Source organism: Phaethon aethereus (assembly GCF_964289735.1).
Source record: "Phaethon aethereus genome assembly, chromosome: 8".
Lineage (NCBI taxonomy): Eukaryota > Metazoa > Chordata > Aves > Phaethontiformes > Phaethontidae > Phaethon > Phaethon aethereus.
In genome coordinates, this window is record NC_138584.1 from 33,084,674 (window position 1) to 33,101,877 (window position 17,204).

Here is a 17,204-nt window from a genome sequence, read left to right on the forward strand (position 1 = left end):
AGCGGGGGGGGGCCCGGCCGGCGCTGCCCCCGCCCGCAGCGCGGCGGCACCAGACCCCTCCCTTTCCCCGCGGCAACTCCGATCCCGGCCCCGCCGCTCCCGCTCCTCCTCCGCTCCGCAGTTTGCGTCTCTCCGCCGCCGCTTTCAGTCAGCGGCGGGGCCGCGGCGCGCAGTGTCCCCGGAGCCGGGCGCGGGGCGCAGCGGCCGCCCGCCGAGCCGCCGCCGTCCCCGTCCCCCTGCATGGCGGCCGCCCCGCAGCCCTAGCCGGCCCCCGGGGCCCGGGGGAGGGCGGCGCGGGAGGCGCGGGGCGGGGGGAAGTTGGCCGGAGGCGGTGCCCGCGGCTCTCCCACGGCGGCAGCATGGCGCGGGGCGGCGGGCGGCAGGAGGCCGCCGCCGCCGCCACCGTCCGGGGCCGCCGCCCCCGGGGCCGGGGGCCGCTCGGCCTCCTCTGCTTGTCGCTGCTGTGCGGGCTGGGCGCCGCCGAGGCGGAGTTCTCCATCCTGGACGAGGCGCAAGTCCTGGCCACCCAGATGAGGAAACTCGCCACCGAGGAGCTGGGGGTCGTCACCATGCAGGTACGGCCCGGCCCGGCCCGCGCCTCGCCTGGTTTTCCCTCCCTCCCTCCGCCACACGCTCTTCCCGATCCCCGTTTTGCCCTGTCTTTCTGCGTTCCTTCCTTCCTTTCTTTCCGTCTCCCTCCCCGGCTCTTTCCTTCTTCGCAAACTTTCCCTCCCGGTGTGGCGGGCCGCCTGGCTCCCCCGGCCGCGCTCCCTGCCCCAGCGCCGGCCGCGCTCCCCTCAGCCCCGGCGCGGGCGGGCCGGCCGGCGGCGCCGCGGCAGGAGCGAGCCGGGGGGGCCGGGCACGGACGGGCTCCTGTTTTATTTGTCATCTACACAATAGAAGGGGGCAGAAAACGGCCCCCCTCCCCCTCGAAGTCCCGAGGGCCGGTTTTGGCAGAGGGGTCCGAGACCGGCCCCGGGGCTGAGCCCGCCGCGCTCCGGGGCGGTTGTCGGGCTTGTGTCTCGGTGCTAACCTGCCTCCCGCCCGAGCATCCCTCTGCCCGCTGGCGGGGAGCTGTAATGAGCCGAGTCCTGCCCGAAAACCTTCAGATCGGGGTAAAGAAATGCTTCCCGGCCCGAGCGTGCGTTTGGCGAAGTTTATTCAGCGGCTGCCGTTCATTTCGGGGTTGGGGTGAAGGCGGCGATGAGGGGCTGTTGCATCTCGGCCTCGGATGGGTGTGTTTGTGTAGGGACTGGTCGGGCTGGCAGGGTGTGCTGGTACCTGCGTTACAGCTATCGGCGACGGACCCTCCGTGGGGGGGGGAAAGTGAAATCAGATCCCGGGCGGCTTTCGGGGGAAGGTATGGTCGGTAGCAAACGCAGGTTTAAGAGCCTCCCAAATTGAAAAGGAGACACTTTCATAGGATCAGCAGGGGTCTCTACCCAAATGGCCTTTTATCTTCTCTAAACTGGCTTCATTCTCTCACCTCTGAAAGATCATTGTGTCGGCCGGCCTCCTAGGGCTGCGTTTTGTCCGGGAAAACACTGAGCTGTCGCTTGTCCTTGATGCTCAGAAGAGGTGGATTTAAATGACTTCGCTTAACAAGGTAGATTATTGATGTACTGAATTCAAGGAAGTCACTTTTTTTCCCCTGCATACGCATGTATGTATTTCCTCTCAAAAGATACGAGCATAATCCTCTAAACGGTGGAGCCTCTGGTTAATGCAAATTAAGTCAGTATAATTGTATTGCTAAATCTGTTTCTGGTGTAAAAAAAAAAAAAAAAAGTAATACGATTGTCACAACACGTATTGTCTTTAAAAAAACCAACTCATAAAAACATACGTGGTTACCTTGATGTGATACACTAGCTAACCCTAGGATGAGCCAGGCTTTCTATCCAAGAACTGTACTGACGGTATGAACTCGGGAGCAATCTGGATGCCGGAGCACAGGGATGCAAATGATGTTAAAACTGTGTTTACTATTAGTTGAATACTTAAGGCCCCAAAGTAATTTAATACGTTGAAACTGGTAGTTAAACTCTGAAAACCCTTTTCATACTGAGCTCTATTTTTATATGCTTAATATTTTGGCTGCCTTAACTCCCATCAAGCTAATGCGCAGCCTGTCCTTTGCTCTCCCCTGTAACATTATTACAGCTGTTTAAGATTAAAAACCGGTGGGAACAAACCTCCCCTGATTTTAGAAGCTTCTTTGCTGACCTTCTGCAGTAGAACAAAAAAATGTTATGACATGTGTCACTGCAGCCCGTGCTTCTCGCTTGATTTTTAGGGCAGAAATTTCCTAAGCCTGCTCAGGCGAGGCCGGGCGTAGCCGGCGCAGAATTACCCTTTTCTCCGCTCGTGCGGGGCTGTTGGCGAGCGGCGGTGGGCCGGCGGGCGCCTGGTGCCAGGCGGTGGGTTGCCTCTCCCGCAGGACCGTCGGCGCAGCGGGGACGCTCGGGGCGATGCAAACAGGTGCCGTGGCAGGGCTGTGCCCGGGCGGAAAGGAGGGGTGGGGGATTTCGGCAGAAGAGCGAACGCGCTTTTGGGCTTTAATTGGATGTAAATCTAGGGGTCTTGCCCTGGGTTTAGAGGGTGGTGTGGAGGCAGGCCCCAAATCGGGACCTAGTGAGAGGAAGTTGAGGGAGCGAGAGGCAGGATTAATATCCAACCATTTGGGAGCTGCGGTTTTATTTAGGATAAGTAGGATAGGGCAGGATTTAACGCTTCCCTTGTGCGCTCCCTTCGTGCTTTGGCCCTTGCCAGCTGTGGCTCCCACGTCTGCACATCCTGGTAGTAGGCAGGAGGTGGTGTCACCAGCCGCTGGAGCGGGACGCGATTGCGGGAGAGGGCTTTGGAGGAAGGATAGGTCTGGGCTGGAGGTGGGGAGGAAGCATCCAATGAGGGAAGGAGCAGGTGGAAATGCTTAAATAGAGCGTAGGTGAGAGGTTGGTTTGGGTGTGTTTTGAGTCTGGAAAGGAGGAAATTGTAGACGGAGCCTCCATAGATGCAGGAAGGGAGCCTCCAGAGCGGACACTAGAGGAGCGATGGAAGAGGTAAGAGGAGAACCGCGAAATTTCTGAGCCTTAAATGCCTGTGTAACGAATATGGAAGTTGTGAAATAGAAATTTGATTTCTGATGGATCAGCCGTTAGTGCTGTAAACGAGATCCGTCTCCCCTGTGCAGTACCTACTTCCTGCGACACATTCTTCTTCTACCAGTGTTTCATGTAATTAGTCAGCAGCAATAAGGACTTAGTGTTTTTAATCAAATCGTATTATTTTGCATCGTTGAGAGGAACGAAGTGCACGTATGTCTGCATTGTAATATAGGCTGAAGCTACAAGAACAATGAGGATGAGAGAGATTTCTGATGCCACCATCGGTCTGACAAGTGTTTTTGGCACTCGCACCACTGTTTTGCTACTTATAGACACTTGCATGAGTATCTGACTTACCTTTAAGTAATGCTTTGTTTTCTCACCCATGTAAGTGCTCTGATTTCACACATACATTTATTTCTTGAATGGTACGGCATAGAGCAGCTGAGGATAACGTAATGTAGGTGACGACATGTGAGATGCATCATTTGCTGAACATACTGGACAGCAGTTCTACAGTTTCTTATTCAAGCTTCGAATTAGAATATACACATTTGTATCATACAGAGTATTCACTTAGTGAGAACATGTGTTGGGTGCCGCAGTGCAGCAGGATGTGTGGGGTCCTGGGTGTTAGTCCTCCAGGGGTGGTTAAATGTGGAAAATTTATTGATTGTCTGACTTCCTCTATTGCACCGATGAACTGTTGTTCCCATTCTCTTTGACGGTTCTACCAAACCCACAGTTAATGACGTTGCTGTATCTCAATATTGCATGTATTTCCTTTCAAGTATCGGGGTGTGGGGTGGTGTGTACATGCACATGCTTGCACATTTATTTATTTTTTTTTCCCCTGAGCAGTAGAGGTGATCTGTTCATGGTTCTCCCCAAAGTTTGTCAATGCTTCTTCCACATTAACCAGCAGCAGCTGCACCACCATCTCTTACTCCTCCCTCTCCTTCCCCTGGGACGGAGAGTGCCGCGCTGTGACGGCGGCAGGAGGAGAAGGCGCTGGTTGGCACGGGGGTGCTGCGCCTGCAGCAGGACATGTACCTACAGTCACCCCTAACCCTTACCTTCTTTTTTTTTTTTTGTTAGCTAGAGCACGTGTTGACAGCGTCCGTATCGTTAGAGGGAGCAGCGTTTGGCAGCAGGCTGCACCCTTGGAAGACGGCGTGCAGTCGCATCTCCGCTTGCCAGTCTCAGCAGCCGTGTTGCTTGCCGTTACTCAGTAGACTACGTCTTAAATAGCCCAGTGTCGTAATTCACAGAGGGCTGGAACTTGGTGAATGAGCAGCTCGCCTGACCGTCCTGTAGTGCGTTCTCCTGGGCAGAGCTGACACTCAGCAGTAATTAAAAGCTAAGCGCCCCTTGCTACTAAAATTATAATTAAATCGGTGGTTGTGGCATGACCTGGTCCGCTGGTGGAGTTTCACCGTCCCTGTTACCTGGCTCGTCTGATCCTGGTTTCTCTGACCTGGTTGAAATTACGGAGTAGGTTGTCGGTGGAAACAACTGAAATTCTTTGGTTGGGAGGTGAAGGCAGGAAAAGAACGAATCAGAACCTTTGTGAGCATTTTGTTTGCTTTTGGCAAGGTTTAACCCTCTAAATCTGCATGGGGCGTCCAAGGTGAGGACTATTTTTTGATAGTGCGGGGCAGGGTAACTACTCTGCTTCCAAAATGGGAATATAATACTTGCAGTGAGAGTTGAAAGGATTAAGCAATGCTTTGAAGATGAAAAGCATTGTTAAGTGCTTCTATAACTTTCAAAATGCATGTTGATGTTTCTAGCCAGATAGTAACAGAAGTTGTAGGCCCAGAGGGCCTTGAATATTTTTGAAGGCAGCTCTGCCATCTTAATGCTTTACGCTTACTCCATGAAGGAAGCACAGCCCTTTCTCATTGTCTGTTACTGATCTTGGAGATTGGAAGAAAAAAAAAAAGGCATTTTGAATCTGAAAATGGCAGTTTGCTGGTCATTTCTTCCCCCTTTTTTTTTGTTTGTTTGTTTGTTCATTCCTTTTTATATTAATACTTGCTCAGGTGATGTAGTGATGTGTAAAATAACAAGCAGGATAGTACGAGCTTCTCCAGGTCGATTGGCAAGCATGTAATTTATGTGTTTGTTTATTGTACCAACAACGTGTCTGGCCATACGTTTTTCAAGAAGAACAGATTTCGCGCAGACCAGAATGACACGGAGATGGGGACGTGGCTGGGGGTTTACATGGGGAGGATGGCCTGACACCGATGTTCCGAAAACTCCAGATTCTTTGAAGATTTCTAGGTGATGGCAAAGACTTGCAGTCACCAGAACTGTCCATTTATTTAATCTCTTTGAAAATGAATGCTGACAGAATACTTTTTTTTTTTTTCCTAATGGGATTGTCTTCTGGCTGGTGACAGTGGATTTACGACTTAGAGGAGATAAAGCCCATTCTGAGCCTCACTGCACACCAGTTGAAATGCCAGAATCATGGTTTTCCATCTCTGAATTGGGGGTTTCACACATTTCCCCGCTTCTTTTTGTGGCTATTTACAAATAAATCTGTCGTTGACTGCGAGGTGCTTGCGCAGCAAGTGATGCCAAGCGCCGCAATCCTCCAGCACCGGGTCTGGACCCTGGGCCTCTGTGGACCCCCAACCAAACGACAGCACAGAAAACCGCCTCGCTTTTTTTTCCTTTTATTTTCAGGCTGCTTCCAGCTTGTGAAGCTGAAATACAATAGAAAAATGTAAGTAAGGAAGGCTGATAAATATTTGACTATATCTTTTTTTTTTTTTTAAATTATCATTTGGCAGTAGTACTCACTTTAGTAATAATTACAGAGCAGAAACCAGTGGAGTAAAACCTCATCTGTTTTACATGATTATGTCTTGGTTTGAATCCAGCTACAGCAGCCTTTTTCAAGGCTCTCTGAAAGCCCAAGACTGCAGCGGTTTTTCATCCTGTTCCACACGGATTCTTTTTTTCCTGGCGTGAAACATTTCGAAAAGATAGAGAGAGGTCCTGGCGGAAGGGCAGTGAAAATGGCTGCGTGTAGGAGACCGAATCTGAATTTTTAATTAGGCTTTGAGTCGTCTCTTCAAAGTGCTGGGACATCGTTAGTGATGTAAGTTTTGTTGCATTAGCGAAGACTGGCATTTGGCTTCAAACGGGGAGAAGGCAGCTGTCCTGCGCAGATAAAAGTTGCCGAGCGTGGCGCGGCAAGGTGGGTTGGTAGATAATTAGCCGTCCCCCGCGCCGCTGCGACGCAGGACCCTGCATCACCCAGGGGTTAGTAGCAGCCAGAAATCCAAGTGCAGCGTAAAGCGATTGGGAATCTCTCGGCTGCGGCAGGGCTGATAACACGTACGTGAAGGAGGCACAAAAGTAAATACAGGGTGTGTTAGCCCGCTTTTTTCTTGGCTTAGTTCATCAGAGGAGGAACAGTTGGTGCCTGATGATCCGAACGCAGCAGAGAAGCTGCTCTGCTACTGGTAGCTTGGCCGGGCACTGGTGAGAAAAAATGTAATGCTTATTGTCAAATAAAATCGAGTGCTTCACCTTCTTTCAGGCAGAAAGGCAAGATGTGTTTGAGGGTGGAAGGAAATGTGAAGTGTTAAAAGCTATTTGTGTGTGTGCATGTGTGAATGTGAAGCTAAACGTGAAGTACTGAAAGCTAACCGTGTGTTTACGAGTTGTTATTTTATGTCTGTGGGTAGAAGGAAGTATTAAATATTAACAGATTTCTTGTGTTTAACAATTACTGTTTTCTGTTCATCAATTGTTGGTGAACAATTCACAAAGAAGTGATGGCAGCCTTGTCAGTTTGTGCGTGGAAGTGCCCAGCTATAAGGAATTATCCCAAATTTCTGCATGTCCTTTGTCAGGACGCTACATAGCTTGAACTGCTCAGGACTGGGATGCAGGGCTACCAGGGTGCGAGCCTGGCTCTCCGTGAAGCCCTTTCATGGCAACGCTTCACAGGTCAGAGTTATGGGGGCTTTGCCGGGGCATTCAGTAAGGGTGGGATAATGTCCCGGGAATGATTTATTTGTATGCAGTCAAACAGGAAAATACTCACTTTTGTGGGGTTTTTTTTTTATTTCCCCCTGTACGTGGATAATACAGCTTAAAAATTGAAATTTAAGCAATGTAACTTGATGTATCAGCCGTCATTTTGTATGTCAAAAATTCTGCTGAGGCTTTGACTAATAGCTAGACCACCTCTTTTTGTACCGTAGGCTTCATGCAGAATAAGGTATAAAATTATAAAGCATGGAGGGACTTCATTCTGCAGTCATCACTTTCTTGTAGATTATTGTTGTTCAATAACGTGCAGTGTTAATGAAATCTGAAAGGATATCCTTGTGCTCTCTTTCTGATGGAAAACAGAGTTTAACATTGATACCGACTCAGTGGCTGTTGTGAAGACATGACTTTTCCAATACAAAATAGGGCGCATGCTAAGTCCTTGCTTGAATCTTGCGTATGTTCTTCCCTGGTACAGATTTCCATCTGTACATACCAGTACTATATTTCTAATTTAGCAGAGAAAATCTGAGTTGACTTTTGAAATAATTGCGGTGCCACGAGTCAATAATACTCTTTTCCAATCCCGTGGAAAGTTTTAATCGAGTCACTTTTATCAACTGCCTGCAAGGTCTCTGTAGAGTCTCCGAAGTGGATTTGTAAAAGTATATTTGTACAATTACAGTCATTAGTAAAAACAAACCATTAACATCTGCCTTTACCAGCTTCTCAGCCAGAAGCAGCTGATAAAACCAGCTTTCCACTAGTGCTGTTCCCCTTTGAGCGCACGGTTTTGCTCAACTTTGTGTGATTTGAAGCTGGAACCGCTCTACTAGTAGGTCAGAAAAGCCCTAAGACCTTTTTGAGAAAAGCTGTGATTTTACTCTCAGCATTTCTGCGGGGCTGTCTAGCCAGTGCTCTCTGTCCGGTTTTGGCCATCTCTTGCACGTACTCCTGCGATGCAGTAGGAATTTTTGGCTCTACATACGATCGTCACAGGTGGGAATGAGGCCAGGGAAAAAGGCTTTAAAATAGACACATCTGGAAGTTGCCATAAAGGTTTCTAGAAGCTGGAATGCCTTAAGCAGAATTTCTTGTGCGTTCACCCTGGTAGGGTTATGAGATTATTTTTGTGTCCTTTTTTTGTGGATTTCAGACCAGATTGCGTGTAAGTTCAGCTTGACGGTGATGATATGACAGTACCACACCAAAGGACTGGAGTGCTCCCACGACCTCCCTGTCTCAGGTTCAGTCCCTGCTTCCCTCGCGTTCAGCAAAGGAAGTATTAGAAATATTTCCTCTTGGGCTGTACTTTGACCTCAGAAGTAATATTGAACAAAACTTGGGGAGGTGTTTGTGGTGATGGGGCGGAGAGGAGAAGGGACAGACTCCCAGAAATAGCTACAGTGGGAGCCTGTTTGCTTGGAGTAAGTCCGGGCTCCGAGCCAAGGCTGGAAAGGACTCACCAGCCCTTGGGAAGATTGCGCAGAGAGCCAGGAGGGCTCTCTGCCTTTTATTTGTTGGAAAATAAAGGAACCCCAAATTGGGTGGGTCAGGAGCGTAAGATTTTATTACAGCAGACTCCTTTTGTGTGAGAGTAGCATTTGATACTAAATGAATGGCAAGTTCGCAAAATATCTTGGTTTTAAGCAAATAAGCAGCAATCTTCACCACTTCTTTCCCAGAAGCCATTGTAGGTCAAGGAAGAGCAGCTGTGTGATGCCTGCGTGCTTGTGATCGTTTCCTCTCCTTCCCCCCTTACCCCGTGATGGCGGATGGGTGTGAGAACGGGTCAAATAGTGCTACAGCCACAGGGAGAGGTGTTCAGCAGCATCCCGGTGACGGCATGGCCAGCGGTGACGGCAGAGCTGTTCCTGGCCAGGGACCATTCCACGTCTGCTGCATATCAGGTAGTGTGCTGTGGCGTAGGACGGTTCGGCTCGCTGATGCATCCCAAACCTGGCTGCTGCTTTGGGAACAGGAGAAAGCCCAAGTCCTCGGCAGAGACCGGTTGTGTTTGACTTGCGCTAGTACTGCTATGCCTGGAAGCAGCGAGGAAGAGAAAAACCAGTCGTGTGATGCTTTTCAGGGTGACGTAGATGCTGAGATGTTGTATGTGTTGGCAAGCATCAGGTGAGGAGCGCTTTTTGGGAATACTCTACAACAGCCACCTTGGAGTGGCTACAGAGGTGTGTGCTTTGTGGGAGCAAAATTACAGAATCACAGAATCATTAGGGTTGGAAAAGACCTTTAAGATCATCAAGTCCAACTATCAACCCAACACCATCATGCCCACTAAACCATGTCCTGAAGTGTTTGCTTTCAGTGGTAACATATCCATTGCAAATCAACACATGGAAAAATGCTGATGGAAGATTGGTACAGAAAAAGGTCCTTTTCAGCATATTTTTATCATTTTGTTCATGGTCAGTGAACTAGCACATTATTTTCCCTTGTTTTTTCTGATACAGAAGTCATATGGGGTTTCTGACTTTGGATTTTGGAGACCTAAACACCACTTGGAGGAAAAGAAACAAGATCTCTCATTGTTACAAGGAGTCTAAAATGGAGGAGGAAAGGCCACTTCAACTCAGTGGATCCTAAATTGTAGTTCAGTATTTTGTTAGCGGTGGAGGCTGAAGTGGGTGCGTGGCCAGCAGGTTCAGCTCCCAGTTGACAACAGCCGACATGGTCAAGCCCTCATGGGCTGGTGTGTTCGAGAGAGGCCAAACCAACATTTGAGAGACGGAATTTTTGTGTTGTATGAAAGGCATACAAAGGATAAAAGAAAAGGATATTAAATTGAGGATAATACATTTAACAATTTTAACAATGAAAGGATATTTAATTTAAATATGCTACAACTGTGGTGTAGGTGGTTAGACTTCCTTCGACATATTGTTTGCCCAAAGAATCATGCATAATGTGAATTTCTTAGTTGTCTTTCATTTATTTTGCTAGTGGCTATCCAGGATTGCCAGGTGTGATGTGCGATTTATTCCGTTGGTCTGGCTTGGTGGACTTCAGCTACACAAAACGATTTACAGGGAAAGCTGCACTTTCTGGTGCAGGCAGGAAGACAGGAATAAGCCCTAAGGATGGCCTGTTTGTCATATTACCCAGCAGTGTGCAGGCATCAGTTTTTAAACTGTAAATTTCAAAGTCTTTGATCTGTTCGATTAAAATTAGAAAATATTACTCCTGGATACATGGCCTCTTGTGTCTTGCTTGTAGGAGGCCATGATTTAAAGAAAAAAAAAAAAAAGGAGAAAAGTTAATACTCAAACACATAGCAGGAGGAGGGTGAAAATTGCAAAGTTTTCAAACTGTTTTAGCTTCAGATTAGCTTCACCAGTGTTGAGGTTGCAAATATAAAGCTAGTGTCACTTGAGTAGCCTACCTTTTCTTGTGAGTTACTGCTCAGTAGTGTAATTTAAGAAAAAATGAAGTCTATTTTTCTTTTTCATTTCTATTTTTGAAATGAAACTATCATTTTAAACTATAATAGTCTGGCTCTTCCTTTTGAATTCTGCTGCTGTTGTATTTTACGTAGCCCTAGATGATTTTGGTTGCTGCTCTGAGGGATATGCTTGGTGGTCTTGAAGTTGTTAAAGTCAGTCAGATGAAGATCCAGCTGTTCTTGGCGGAGGTACCTGTGCTCTGTTGAGCTTGCTGCTGGGACTGTGGGATTTTATTGCGAAAGTCGTGTTCAGTTTTTAACATTTTAGATATTGACATACTGATGATACTGTATTTCCATTAAAACTATTGGATGCAAAGCCAAAATTAAAATAGCTCGATTACCGTAATAGTAGATAACTAGCTTAATAGAAATGACTAGTCATTTATTTCTGTTTGTTAAGAAGTTGGATCTAATGAATTTTAAAATACCGATACACCAATATGTCCCATAAATGTAATTTTGCCACCCCCTTCATATTTATGTATTTATTCAGTAAGTTGTTGACTGTAAGTCTAGAAATACATTTAAAAAAGTATGTTCTGGTAATTGCAACCTCAGACTTTCAAACGTTGCTTTTTCATATGTATCCAAGAATAGAAAGCCTCCAAAAATAAATGAAGCGCAGCATACATCGCCATGGTTTTCAGTGTTTGAAATGGAGGATTTCTCTTTGAGGAGCAGAGGTGCAGCAGCTATTTTGAGAAGGGAAGAAGACTTGGAGTCAGGACAAAATGAATGCAGACCTGCTATGTGAAGGCTCGTTTGAAAAGTAAGACCTGCTGAGGGTGTTCTCTGCTTCCAGTGTGTCATCTGCATGATTTATTAGAGCCTGAAAACTGATACTAAAGGAGAAGGAGGGGGGGGAAGTAGCTCGAAAGTGGTAATATAGACATAAAAAATGTTAGTAGAGAAATGCAGTGTTTTGGGATTCTTTGGAAACGTAATGAAAGCCCTTGTCCCCTCTGAGCCAAGGTGAGAGCTGCTTTGCTAGATGTGCATATAGTGTAGGTCAGGCTTATTCCAGGCTCTTACCTGTTTTTTATTAATCCACATCTTGGTGCAGCTTTGATACAAAACCATCTCACTGTGTGTTCTGGGCCTTTGACCCCAACCCTGACTCACTGAAGCACAGAGGGTTCCCATGAAGTTCTCCTTCAGGCTCTCTCGTGCAGACCGAAGGTGCAGCAGAGCTGGGTTTCCGCTGCCTTCCAGCATCACTCCATCATTTCCTGAGCTCTTGTTTCCTTGTTTTGGGTTGTTTTTGCTGTTCCCTGTCTCTTTGCTTTCCAGTACCACCGGTGTGCTGGAAGCAATTTCCCTGCCCGTCGGCATCGGACGAGCGCGTCGCCCTCCTCCGCCTGACGTGCGTGGGGCTGCGGCGGTGGGCTCGCAGCTCTGGTGTGGCAGACGGGCACATCTCTCCAGTCAGCGCAAGAAATCACGCGATTGTAACAGATCCGCTGAAATTTTGCGCTTGATGGAAGATTATCCCCGAGGGACCGGCGGGGAGCTGGCTGGACACCGAGGGCTGCGAGCGTGAAGACCTGGAGATCTCCAGAGCACGGTCTGCGTGAGAAAACGGAGCAGTTCTGCAGCCATCCGCTCTGCCCCTGTGTCCGCAGAGAGGAGCTGGGCTGGGGTTTTGCCGCTGCTGCTGGGAGATGACATTTCATTTTAATACTGAAAACAGATTTGCAGCCTTTTTGGGATTCTTGCTCTGAAATAAGGTTAGAGCCAGTGTTAACTTTGGGCCCGAAGTCTGATTGCCTGCATGTCCAAAAATACATTTAACATATTAAAACCTTGCTATGGCAAGCCTGTGGGCTGGCAGTGTGGCTAGCTGCAGATCCTGCGAAGGCTGGTATGTGAAGCTGGCGTACAGCCATACCCACGCTGGTGAAGATTGTCAACTTGTGGCCTTGCTTTGATGCAGAAAGAAAAAAGACAAATTCCTTTTTTTTTTTTTTTTTTTTTTGGTCTTTTGGTAGACAGAAAATAACTTGCTTTCTCACAGGGCTGGCAGGAATTTATATCTACCTGACTTAGTTATTCAAAGTCTTGGGAGATGCTGATGCCCTGTGGGCAAAGGAAAGGGAGGAAAAAGATGTAGGAAGGGGTATTATGGAGAAAGTGGATAAAGTGGCTGTTTACTGCTTTGGTTTAGATGAGAGCAGGAGCAAATGCTCAGGAATGGCAGCTCACCAGTTCATCCTGACGCCACGATGGAAGAGCAGGGTCTGATAAATTTTTTTGAGGTTTTTTTTTTTAATTTTTTTTTTTAACCGTCCTGTTGCCAACCCGCCGGAGCAGAGATGCCCCTGTCTTCTGAGCGTCGTGCTTGGTGCAGGTACGCTATCGGGGCTTGAATCGTCCTTTCCGTTTTATCCCTGAACGGTGCCGAATGCAGGGTGGTCATGGTCTGAGGTGCCTACGTGTCGCCAAATAAAAAACCGAAAGCATTCAAACGTAGAAGGTAGACCTTCGGCTGCCGTTGAGGGTACCAGACCTATTCGAGTATTACTGCAGAGGAGTTGTGAGGCGTTCCCAGCTACTCGTTTTAAACCTCGGTTTTCTAGTAACAGACTTAAAAAATCTCATTGTGTAGTTAGTGACTGAGTCTTCACTTTATAATCTCTTTATTAACATGTATGCACATTAACAGGACGTGTTTAATAGACACACCGCCTAGATGAAAGGGCGCTTTGTGGAAGGAGGCTTTTGTGCGTTTCTGGATCTCTCGGCAATTCCTGCGGAGCTTCCCAAGCCTGGCTGACACCGAGCAGCCGAGGAAAAGACCTTCTCGCTTTCGGCTTGAATGGACAATAATGGGGAGCGAGGAGGGAGCGGGGGAGGGATCCCCGCTCCCCGACGTGGGGGCGATTGGTACGGGCACTGGCCGGCCGAGCATTTAGCCTGTTTAGTTCTTCCTACCCCCAGCCGGGGCTCTGCATCCGCAATGAGCTCTGTGCGACCCGGGCAGCGCGAGTGGGGCCGCGTCGGCGGTAGCGGCTGCCCAGCCCGCTGAGACCGAGTCAGCTTTTCTCAGCCCAGGTAGTCCCTTTAGTTCTGGTTTGGTCCACAGATCGGGTTTGTCTGTAATGGCCAGTTACCGGAATAGCGTTTAATTTTATTTTATTTTTTTTTTAAGTTGAGATCTGATGTTATCTTTAGTTTTTTATTTAATCCCTCAGCTTGATTTTGGTGTTTTTTTTCTGTCTGTGGTGCACCACAGATTCTTGGCAAGAAAAAGGTTTTCTTTCTCAAAAAATAAGGCTGCGGGGTCACGGGTATGTTCGGTTTGACCTGGCAAACGTCTTCATGACAACAAGAATCTAGTGGACATCTAATTAAGTTTCCACTAGGAAAAAGAACTGAACTTCCACAAAAAAAAAATCCTGACGTTCTCTGATAAAGACATTTTCTTTTGCAGTTGCTGCTAATTCATGTGCTCTGTGGGGTTATAAGCAGAGAGCTTCACCTTAGTCCTTTTGCAAGGACCCCAGAAAATGTATTCCGCTTTGGAAACATCTGAGTGAAGGTTCACAGAGAAGATTATTCAATTAAAAAAAGGCAAACCCCCCCCCCAAAAGCCACATACTTCTAATTAGTATGATAAAGCTGGACAGGTGTGGTTGGGGTTCTTTGGAGCAGGTTTCCCGTTTGGTCAGGCGGCCTGTCCCTGGTGGGAAGGGTGGGTGTGCTCTGTGTGTTGAGTTATTTCTCGCTGGTTGCTGTGCCGGCGCTACTCGCGCTTTTCGAACGGCCAGCTGAGGAAGAGCCGGGGGCTGCGGGTGGTTGGGTATCTCCAAACAACTGTGTGTTGATCATGGTTTTGCCTTGGACCCCAACTGCCTGTCTCTACCCCATTCCTCGCATTTGCTGTGGTGGCAGCTGGAGACTCCATCATGGCAAGACAGAGCCAAAGTAGGTCCGTGTCTCGCTTGAGTTGAGTGTCTGCAGGTTCCCCCAAAGTACCGGGGAAGCGGTTGGTTTGCGTGGTGGCTGGGAGCGAAAGCTGCGGGCTGGGTTACACCCGGGTGCCTCCACAGAGGTATGGAGGTGTTAATTGGGAAATGGTGCAAGAGGAACACGCGTGGCCAGAGTTAAAGGGAATGTGAATCGGGGTGAAGGGCGGTGGGCTGGGCTCTCTCCATGTTCCTCTGTGACTTGAAAGCGCTTCTTGTCTCAGGATGAACCGAGATACCATGCGTTGATGTCATTCGTTCTGACTGAAAATTTCATCTTTAGAATTGAAAAAAGCGCTTTTTGAGACACATCACTCGACACGTTTTTGCCGGCAGCCCCAGCCTGAGCACGTAGCATTTCTCTGTATAAAACCAAATGAAAAACCAGCCAGTTAATTCTTGGTTGAAGGCATAATCCCTTTCTAGCTGTCCTTGTAAACTGATGCATTTCAGGTGCCACTCGCATGGACTTGTTGCACAAATGTGATGTTGAAATTTGTGACATTTTTGAATTTTCTGTCTTTCGTAAGGTTTTCTGCAGCTTTACCAGTTAAATGCAACTCTCTTGCAATGATGAAATTCAGCAAGCTTTGAAATGCTTTTGCAAAAGCAGGAGGTAATTGAGATTGTTAGTTTCTAAAAGGTGGTAGTTGGAATAGATAAAGCACCTGAATCTTCTGTGATTTAACAGGAATTCTCTCTATAATTACCTAACACTTTTCTATCCTACTTGCTTAGTGAAGTATTTAGAGAACCACACAGACTGTATGCTGCACAGTATACTGTACTGTGAACTATAAAAAACCATGCAGATTCTGAAAGCTAGAGAGATTTTTAATTTTATATTTAATTTTTCATTAATTTCATTGCATATTCGGTACAGGTTTTGTGTTCTTCGTATTTGATCTTTGGTTTCTTTAGGGGAGAGTTAGTTGAATATTGCATTGAAAATCAGATTCCTAGTTTGTCAGATGAAGATTTCTCATGAAGAATAATTTTTTTTTTCATAGCTACTGCATGCTTTCCTGACTGGGATAACAAGTATTCTTTTTTTTTTTAATCAGAAAACATCCTAGTATTATTGTTATTACTCTTTTTATTTTTGTTGACTAAAAATTGAAACAGGAAATGACCTGAGCGACAGTTTCCATGACACCCTTTCACTTGAATCCAGTTTTCAAGAAGATGAAAGGCCAAAGCAGTCTTTTGATAGTGAGCAGCTAATTGGGTGGCTGATAGAGGCAGGTTTTTCTATGTGAAAGACAATAAAGGAGAAAAGAAGTGAAACAGCTGTGTTTTGGTACATATGTATAATCCGCGATAAAACTCTCTGAGGATGAGGAAATATAGTAGTGCCTTAGTGAAAGGAAAATTAAGAATCTTTGAAAGCGTAAATGTGGCTTTTTGGGAGGAGCTGGTATTTAAAATAAAAATCAGCTGGAAGGAATGTGTTAATAAATAAAGGATTTGTGAAATCACAACAGAACCTCGTGTTCGGTGCAGAACGTGGCGTCGGTTTTTGTTTCTGTCTGGGCAGATCCGGAGAGCATGTTGCCATTTTCAGGGTTTTTTTGCCGTTTCCTTTGCTCGGGGTGTTCCTGCCCAGAAGGACGTGTGGTTCGAGCAGCGGGCAGCCAGGCCAGCTGTACTGCAGCTCATCCGAGGGCAGGTCATGGGCTTCCTCTCTTTTGATCACTGCTTTCGCTCCTCCTCTAATGGCGTGTGTTAAAAATGCCACAGTGCGGAGGTAGAATGTAGGTATGTGTCTTTTTGGAGCGTAGATTTAAATCTGAGAAGTCTCTTCTGCTGATAATGGGGATGCTGATCAGGGTGTTAACATACGTGTAATCTCTGCGGTGGGTAAGAACCTTCTAAGACGTGGCAAAGATCATAAATATTTATCTAAAATAAAGCTAAATACTTAGCACAAGGACTTTTTTTTTTAAATAAACAGTTTGAATCTCAGATAATAAAGCAGATTAAATGCTAGGTATTCAGACAGTTTTAAATGAAATTTATTTTACTTTCTGGGACTCGATGCAAGATGAAGTGAGTGCAGATTCCCTATATCTGTATAACTGGATAGAAATAGAGGTAGTCCTGCCTTGTTCATTTTTCCCACTGCCATCCCACTTAGTTTGGGAACTCTGGGTGTCTGCACAAATTATTTCTCCTCCAGAAGTGGGTGTTTTCAGTTGATAAACTTATGAGCCTGTTACTAATTGGTGTGCGGTGTCTGTTTTGGATTTGAGGGTCAAATCCTGAAGGAATCCTAGTAGGTTGGGTTGTAGGGCAGGATGTGACTGATGAGTATCTAAGCGGTAGTGTTTGCTTCTGCTACAGCGCCTGTAGGTCTCACAGTGCTCTTGTGTTTTTTGTGTCTCTTAAAACATAGGCAGTGCGCTACAACTGATGACTCTTTTGTTTATAAACTGTTTGTAAAATTGTCCTGTCCAGATATTGACGTGCGAACCTACGTTTTAAAAGTTCTTGGTTTAATTTCACGAAAATAGAAGGTGCGAAGGACCTCTTAACTTGCAATCGTGTTGAATATAGTCTCAGATACGCTCCAGTGAAGTAGGGAGCAAGTAACTTTGAGTTGTGGGTTCAGACACAGGTTGTGGTCGGATGTGTTGGCAGGTGACGGCACAT

The 17,204-nt window shown here is 46.9% G+C and overlaps 1 protein-coding gene across 1 annotated transcript in view; it reads left to right on the forward strand.

The window, feature by feature from the left end:
* Positions 1 to 359: 359 nt before the first annotated feature.
* The window catches only part of CACHD1 (cache domain containing 1), a gene marked incomplete at both ends in the record, with an annotated part of 113,233 nt that continues 96,388 nt past the window's right edge, over positions 360 to 17,204 (forward strand). The window contains one exon of the mRNA XM_082002636.1: positions 360 to 575. Within this exon, the coding sequence (XP_081858762.1) occupies positions 360 to 575 (216 nt within the window). The remainder of the gene's footprint in view (positions 576 to 17,204) is intronic.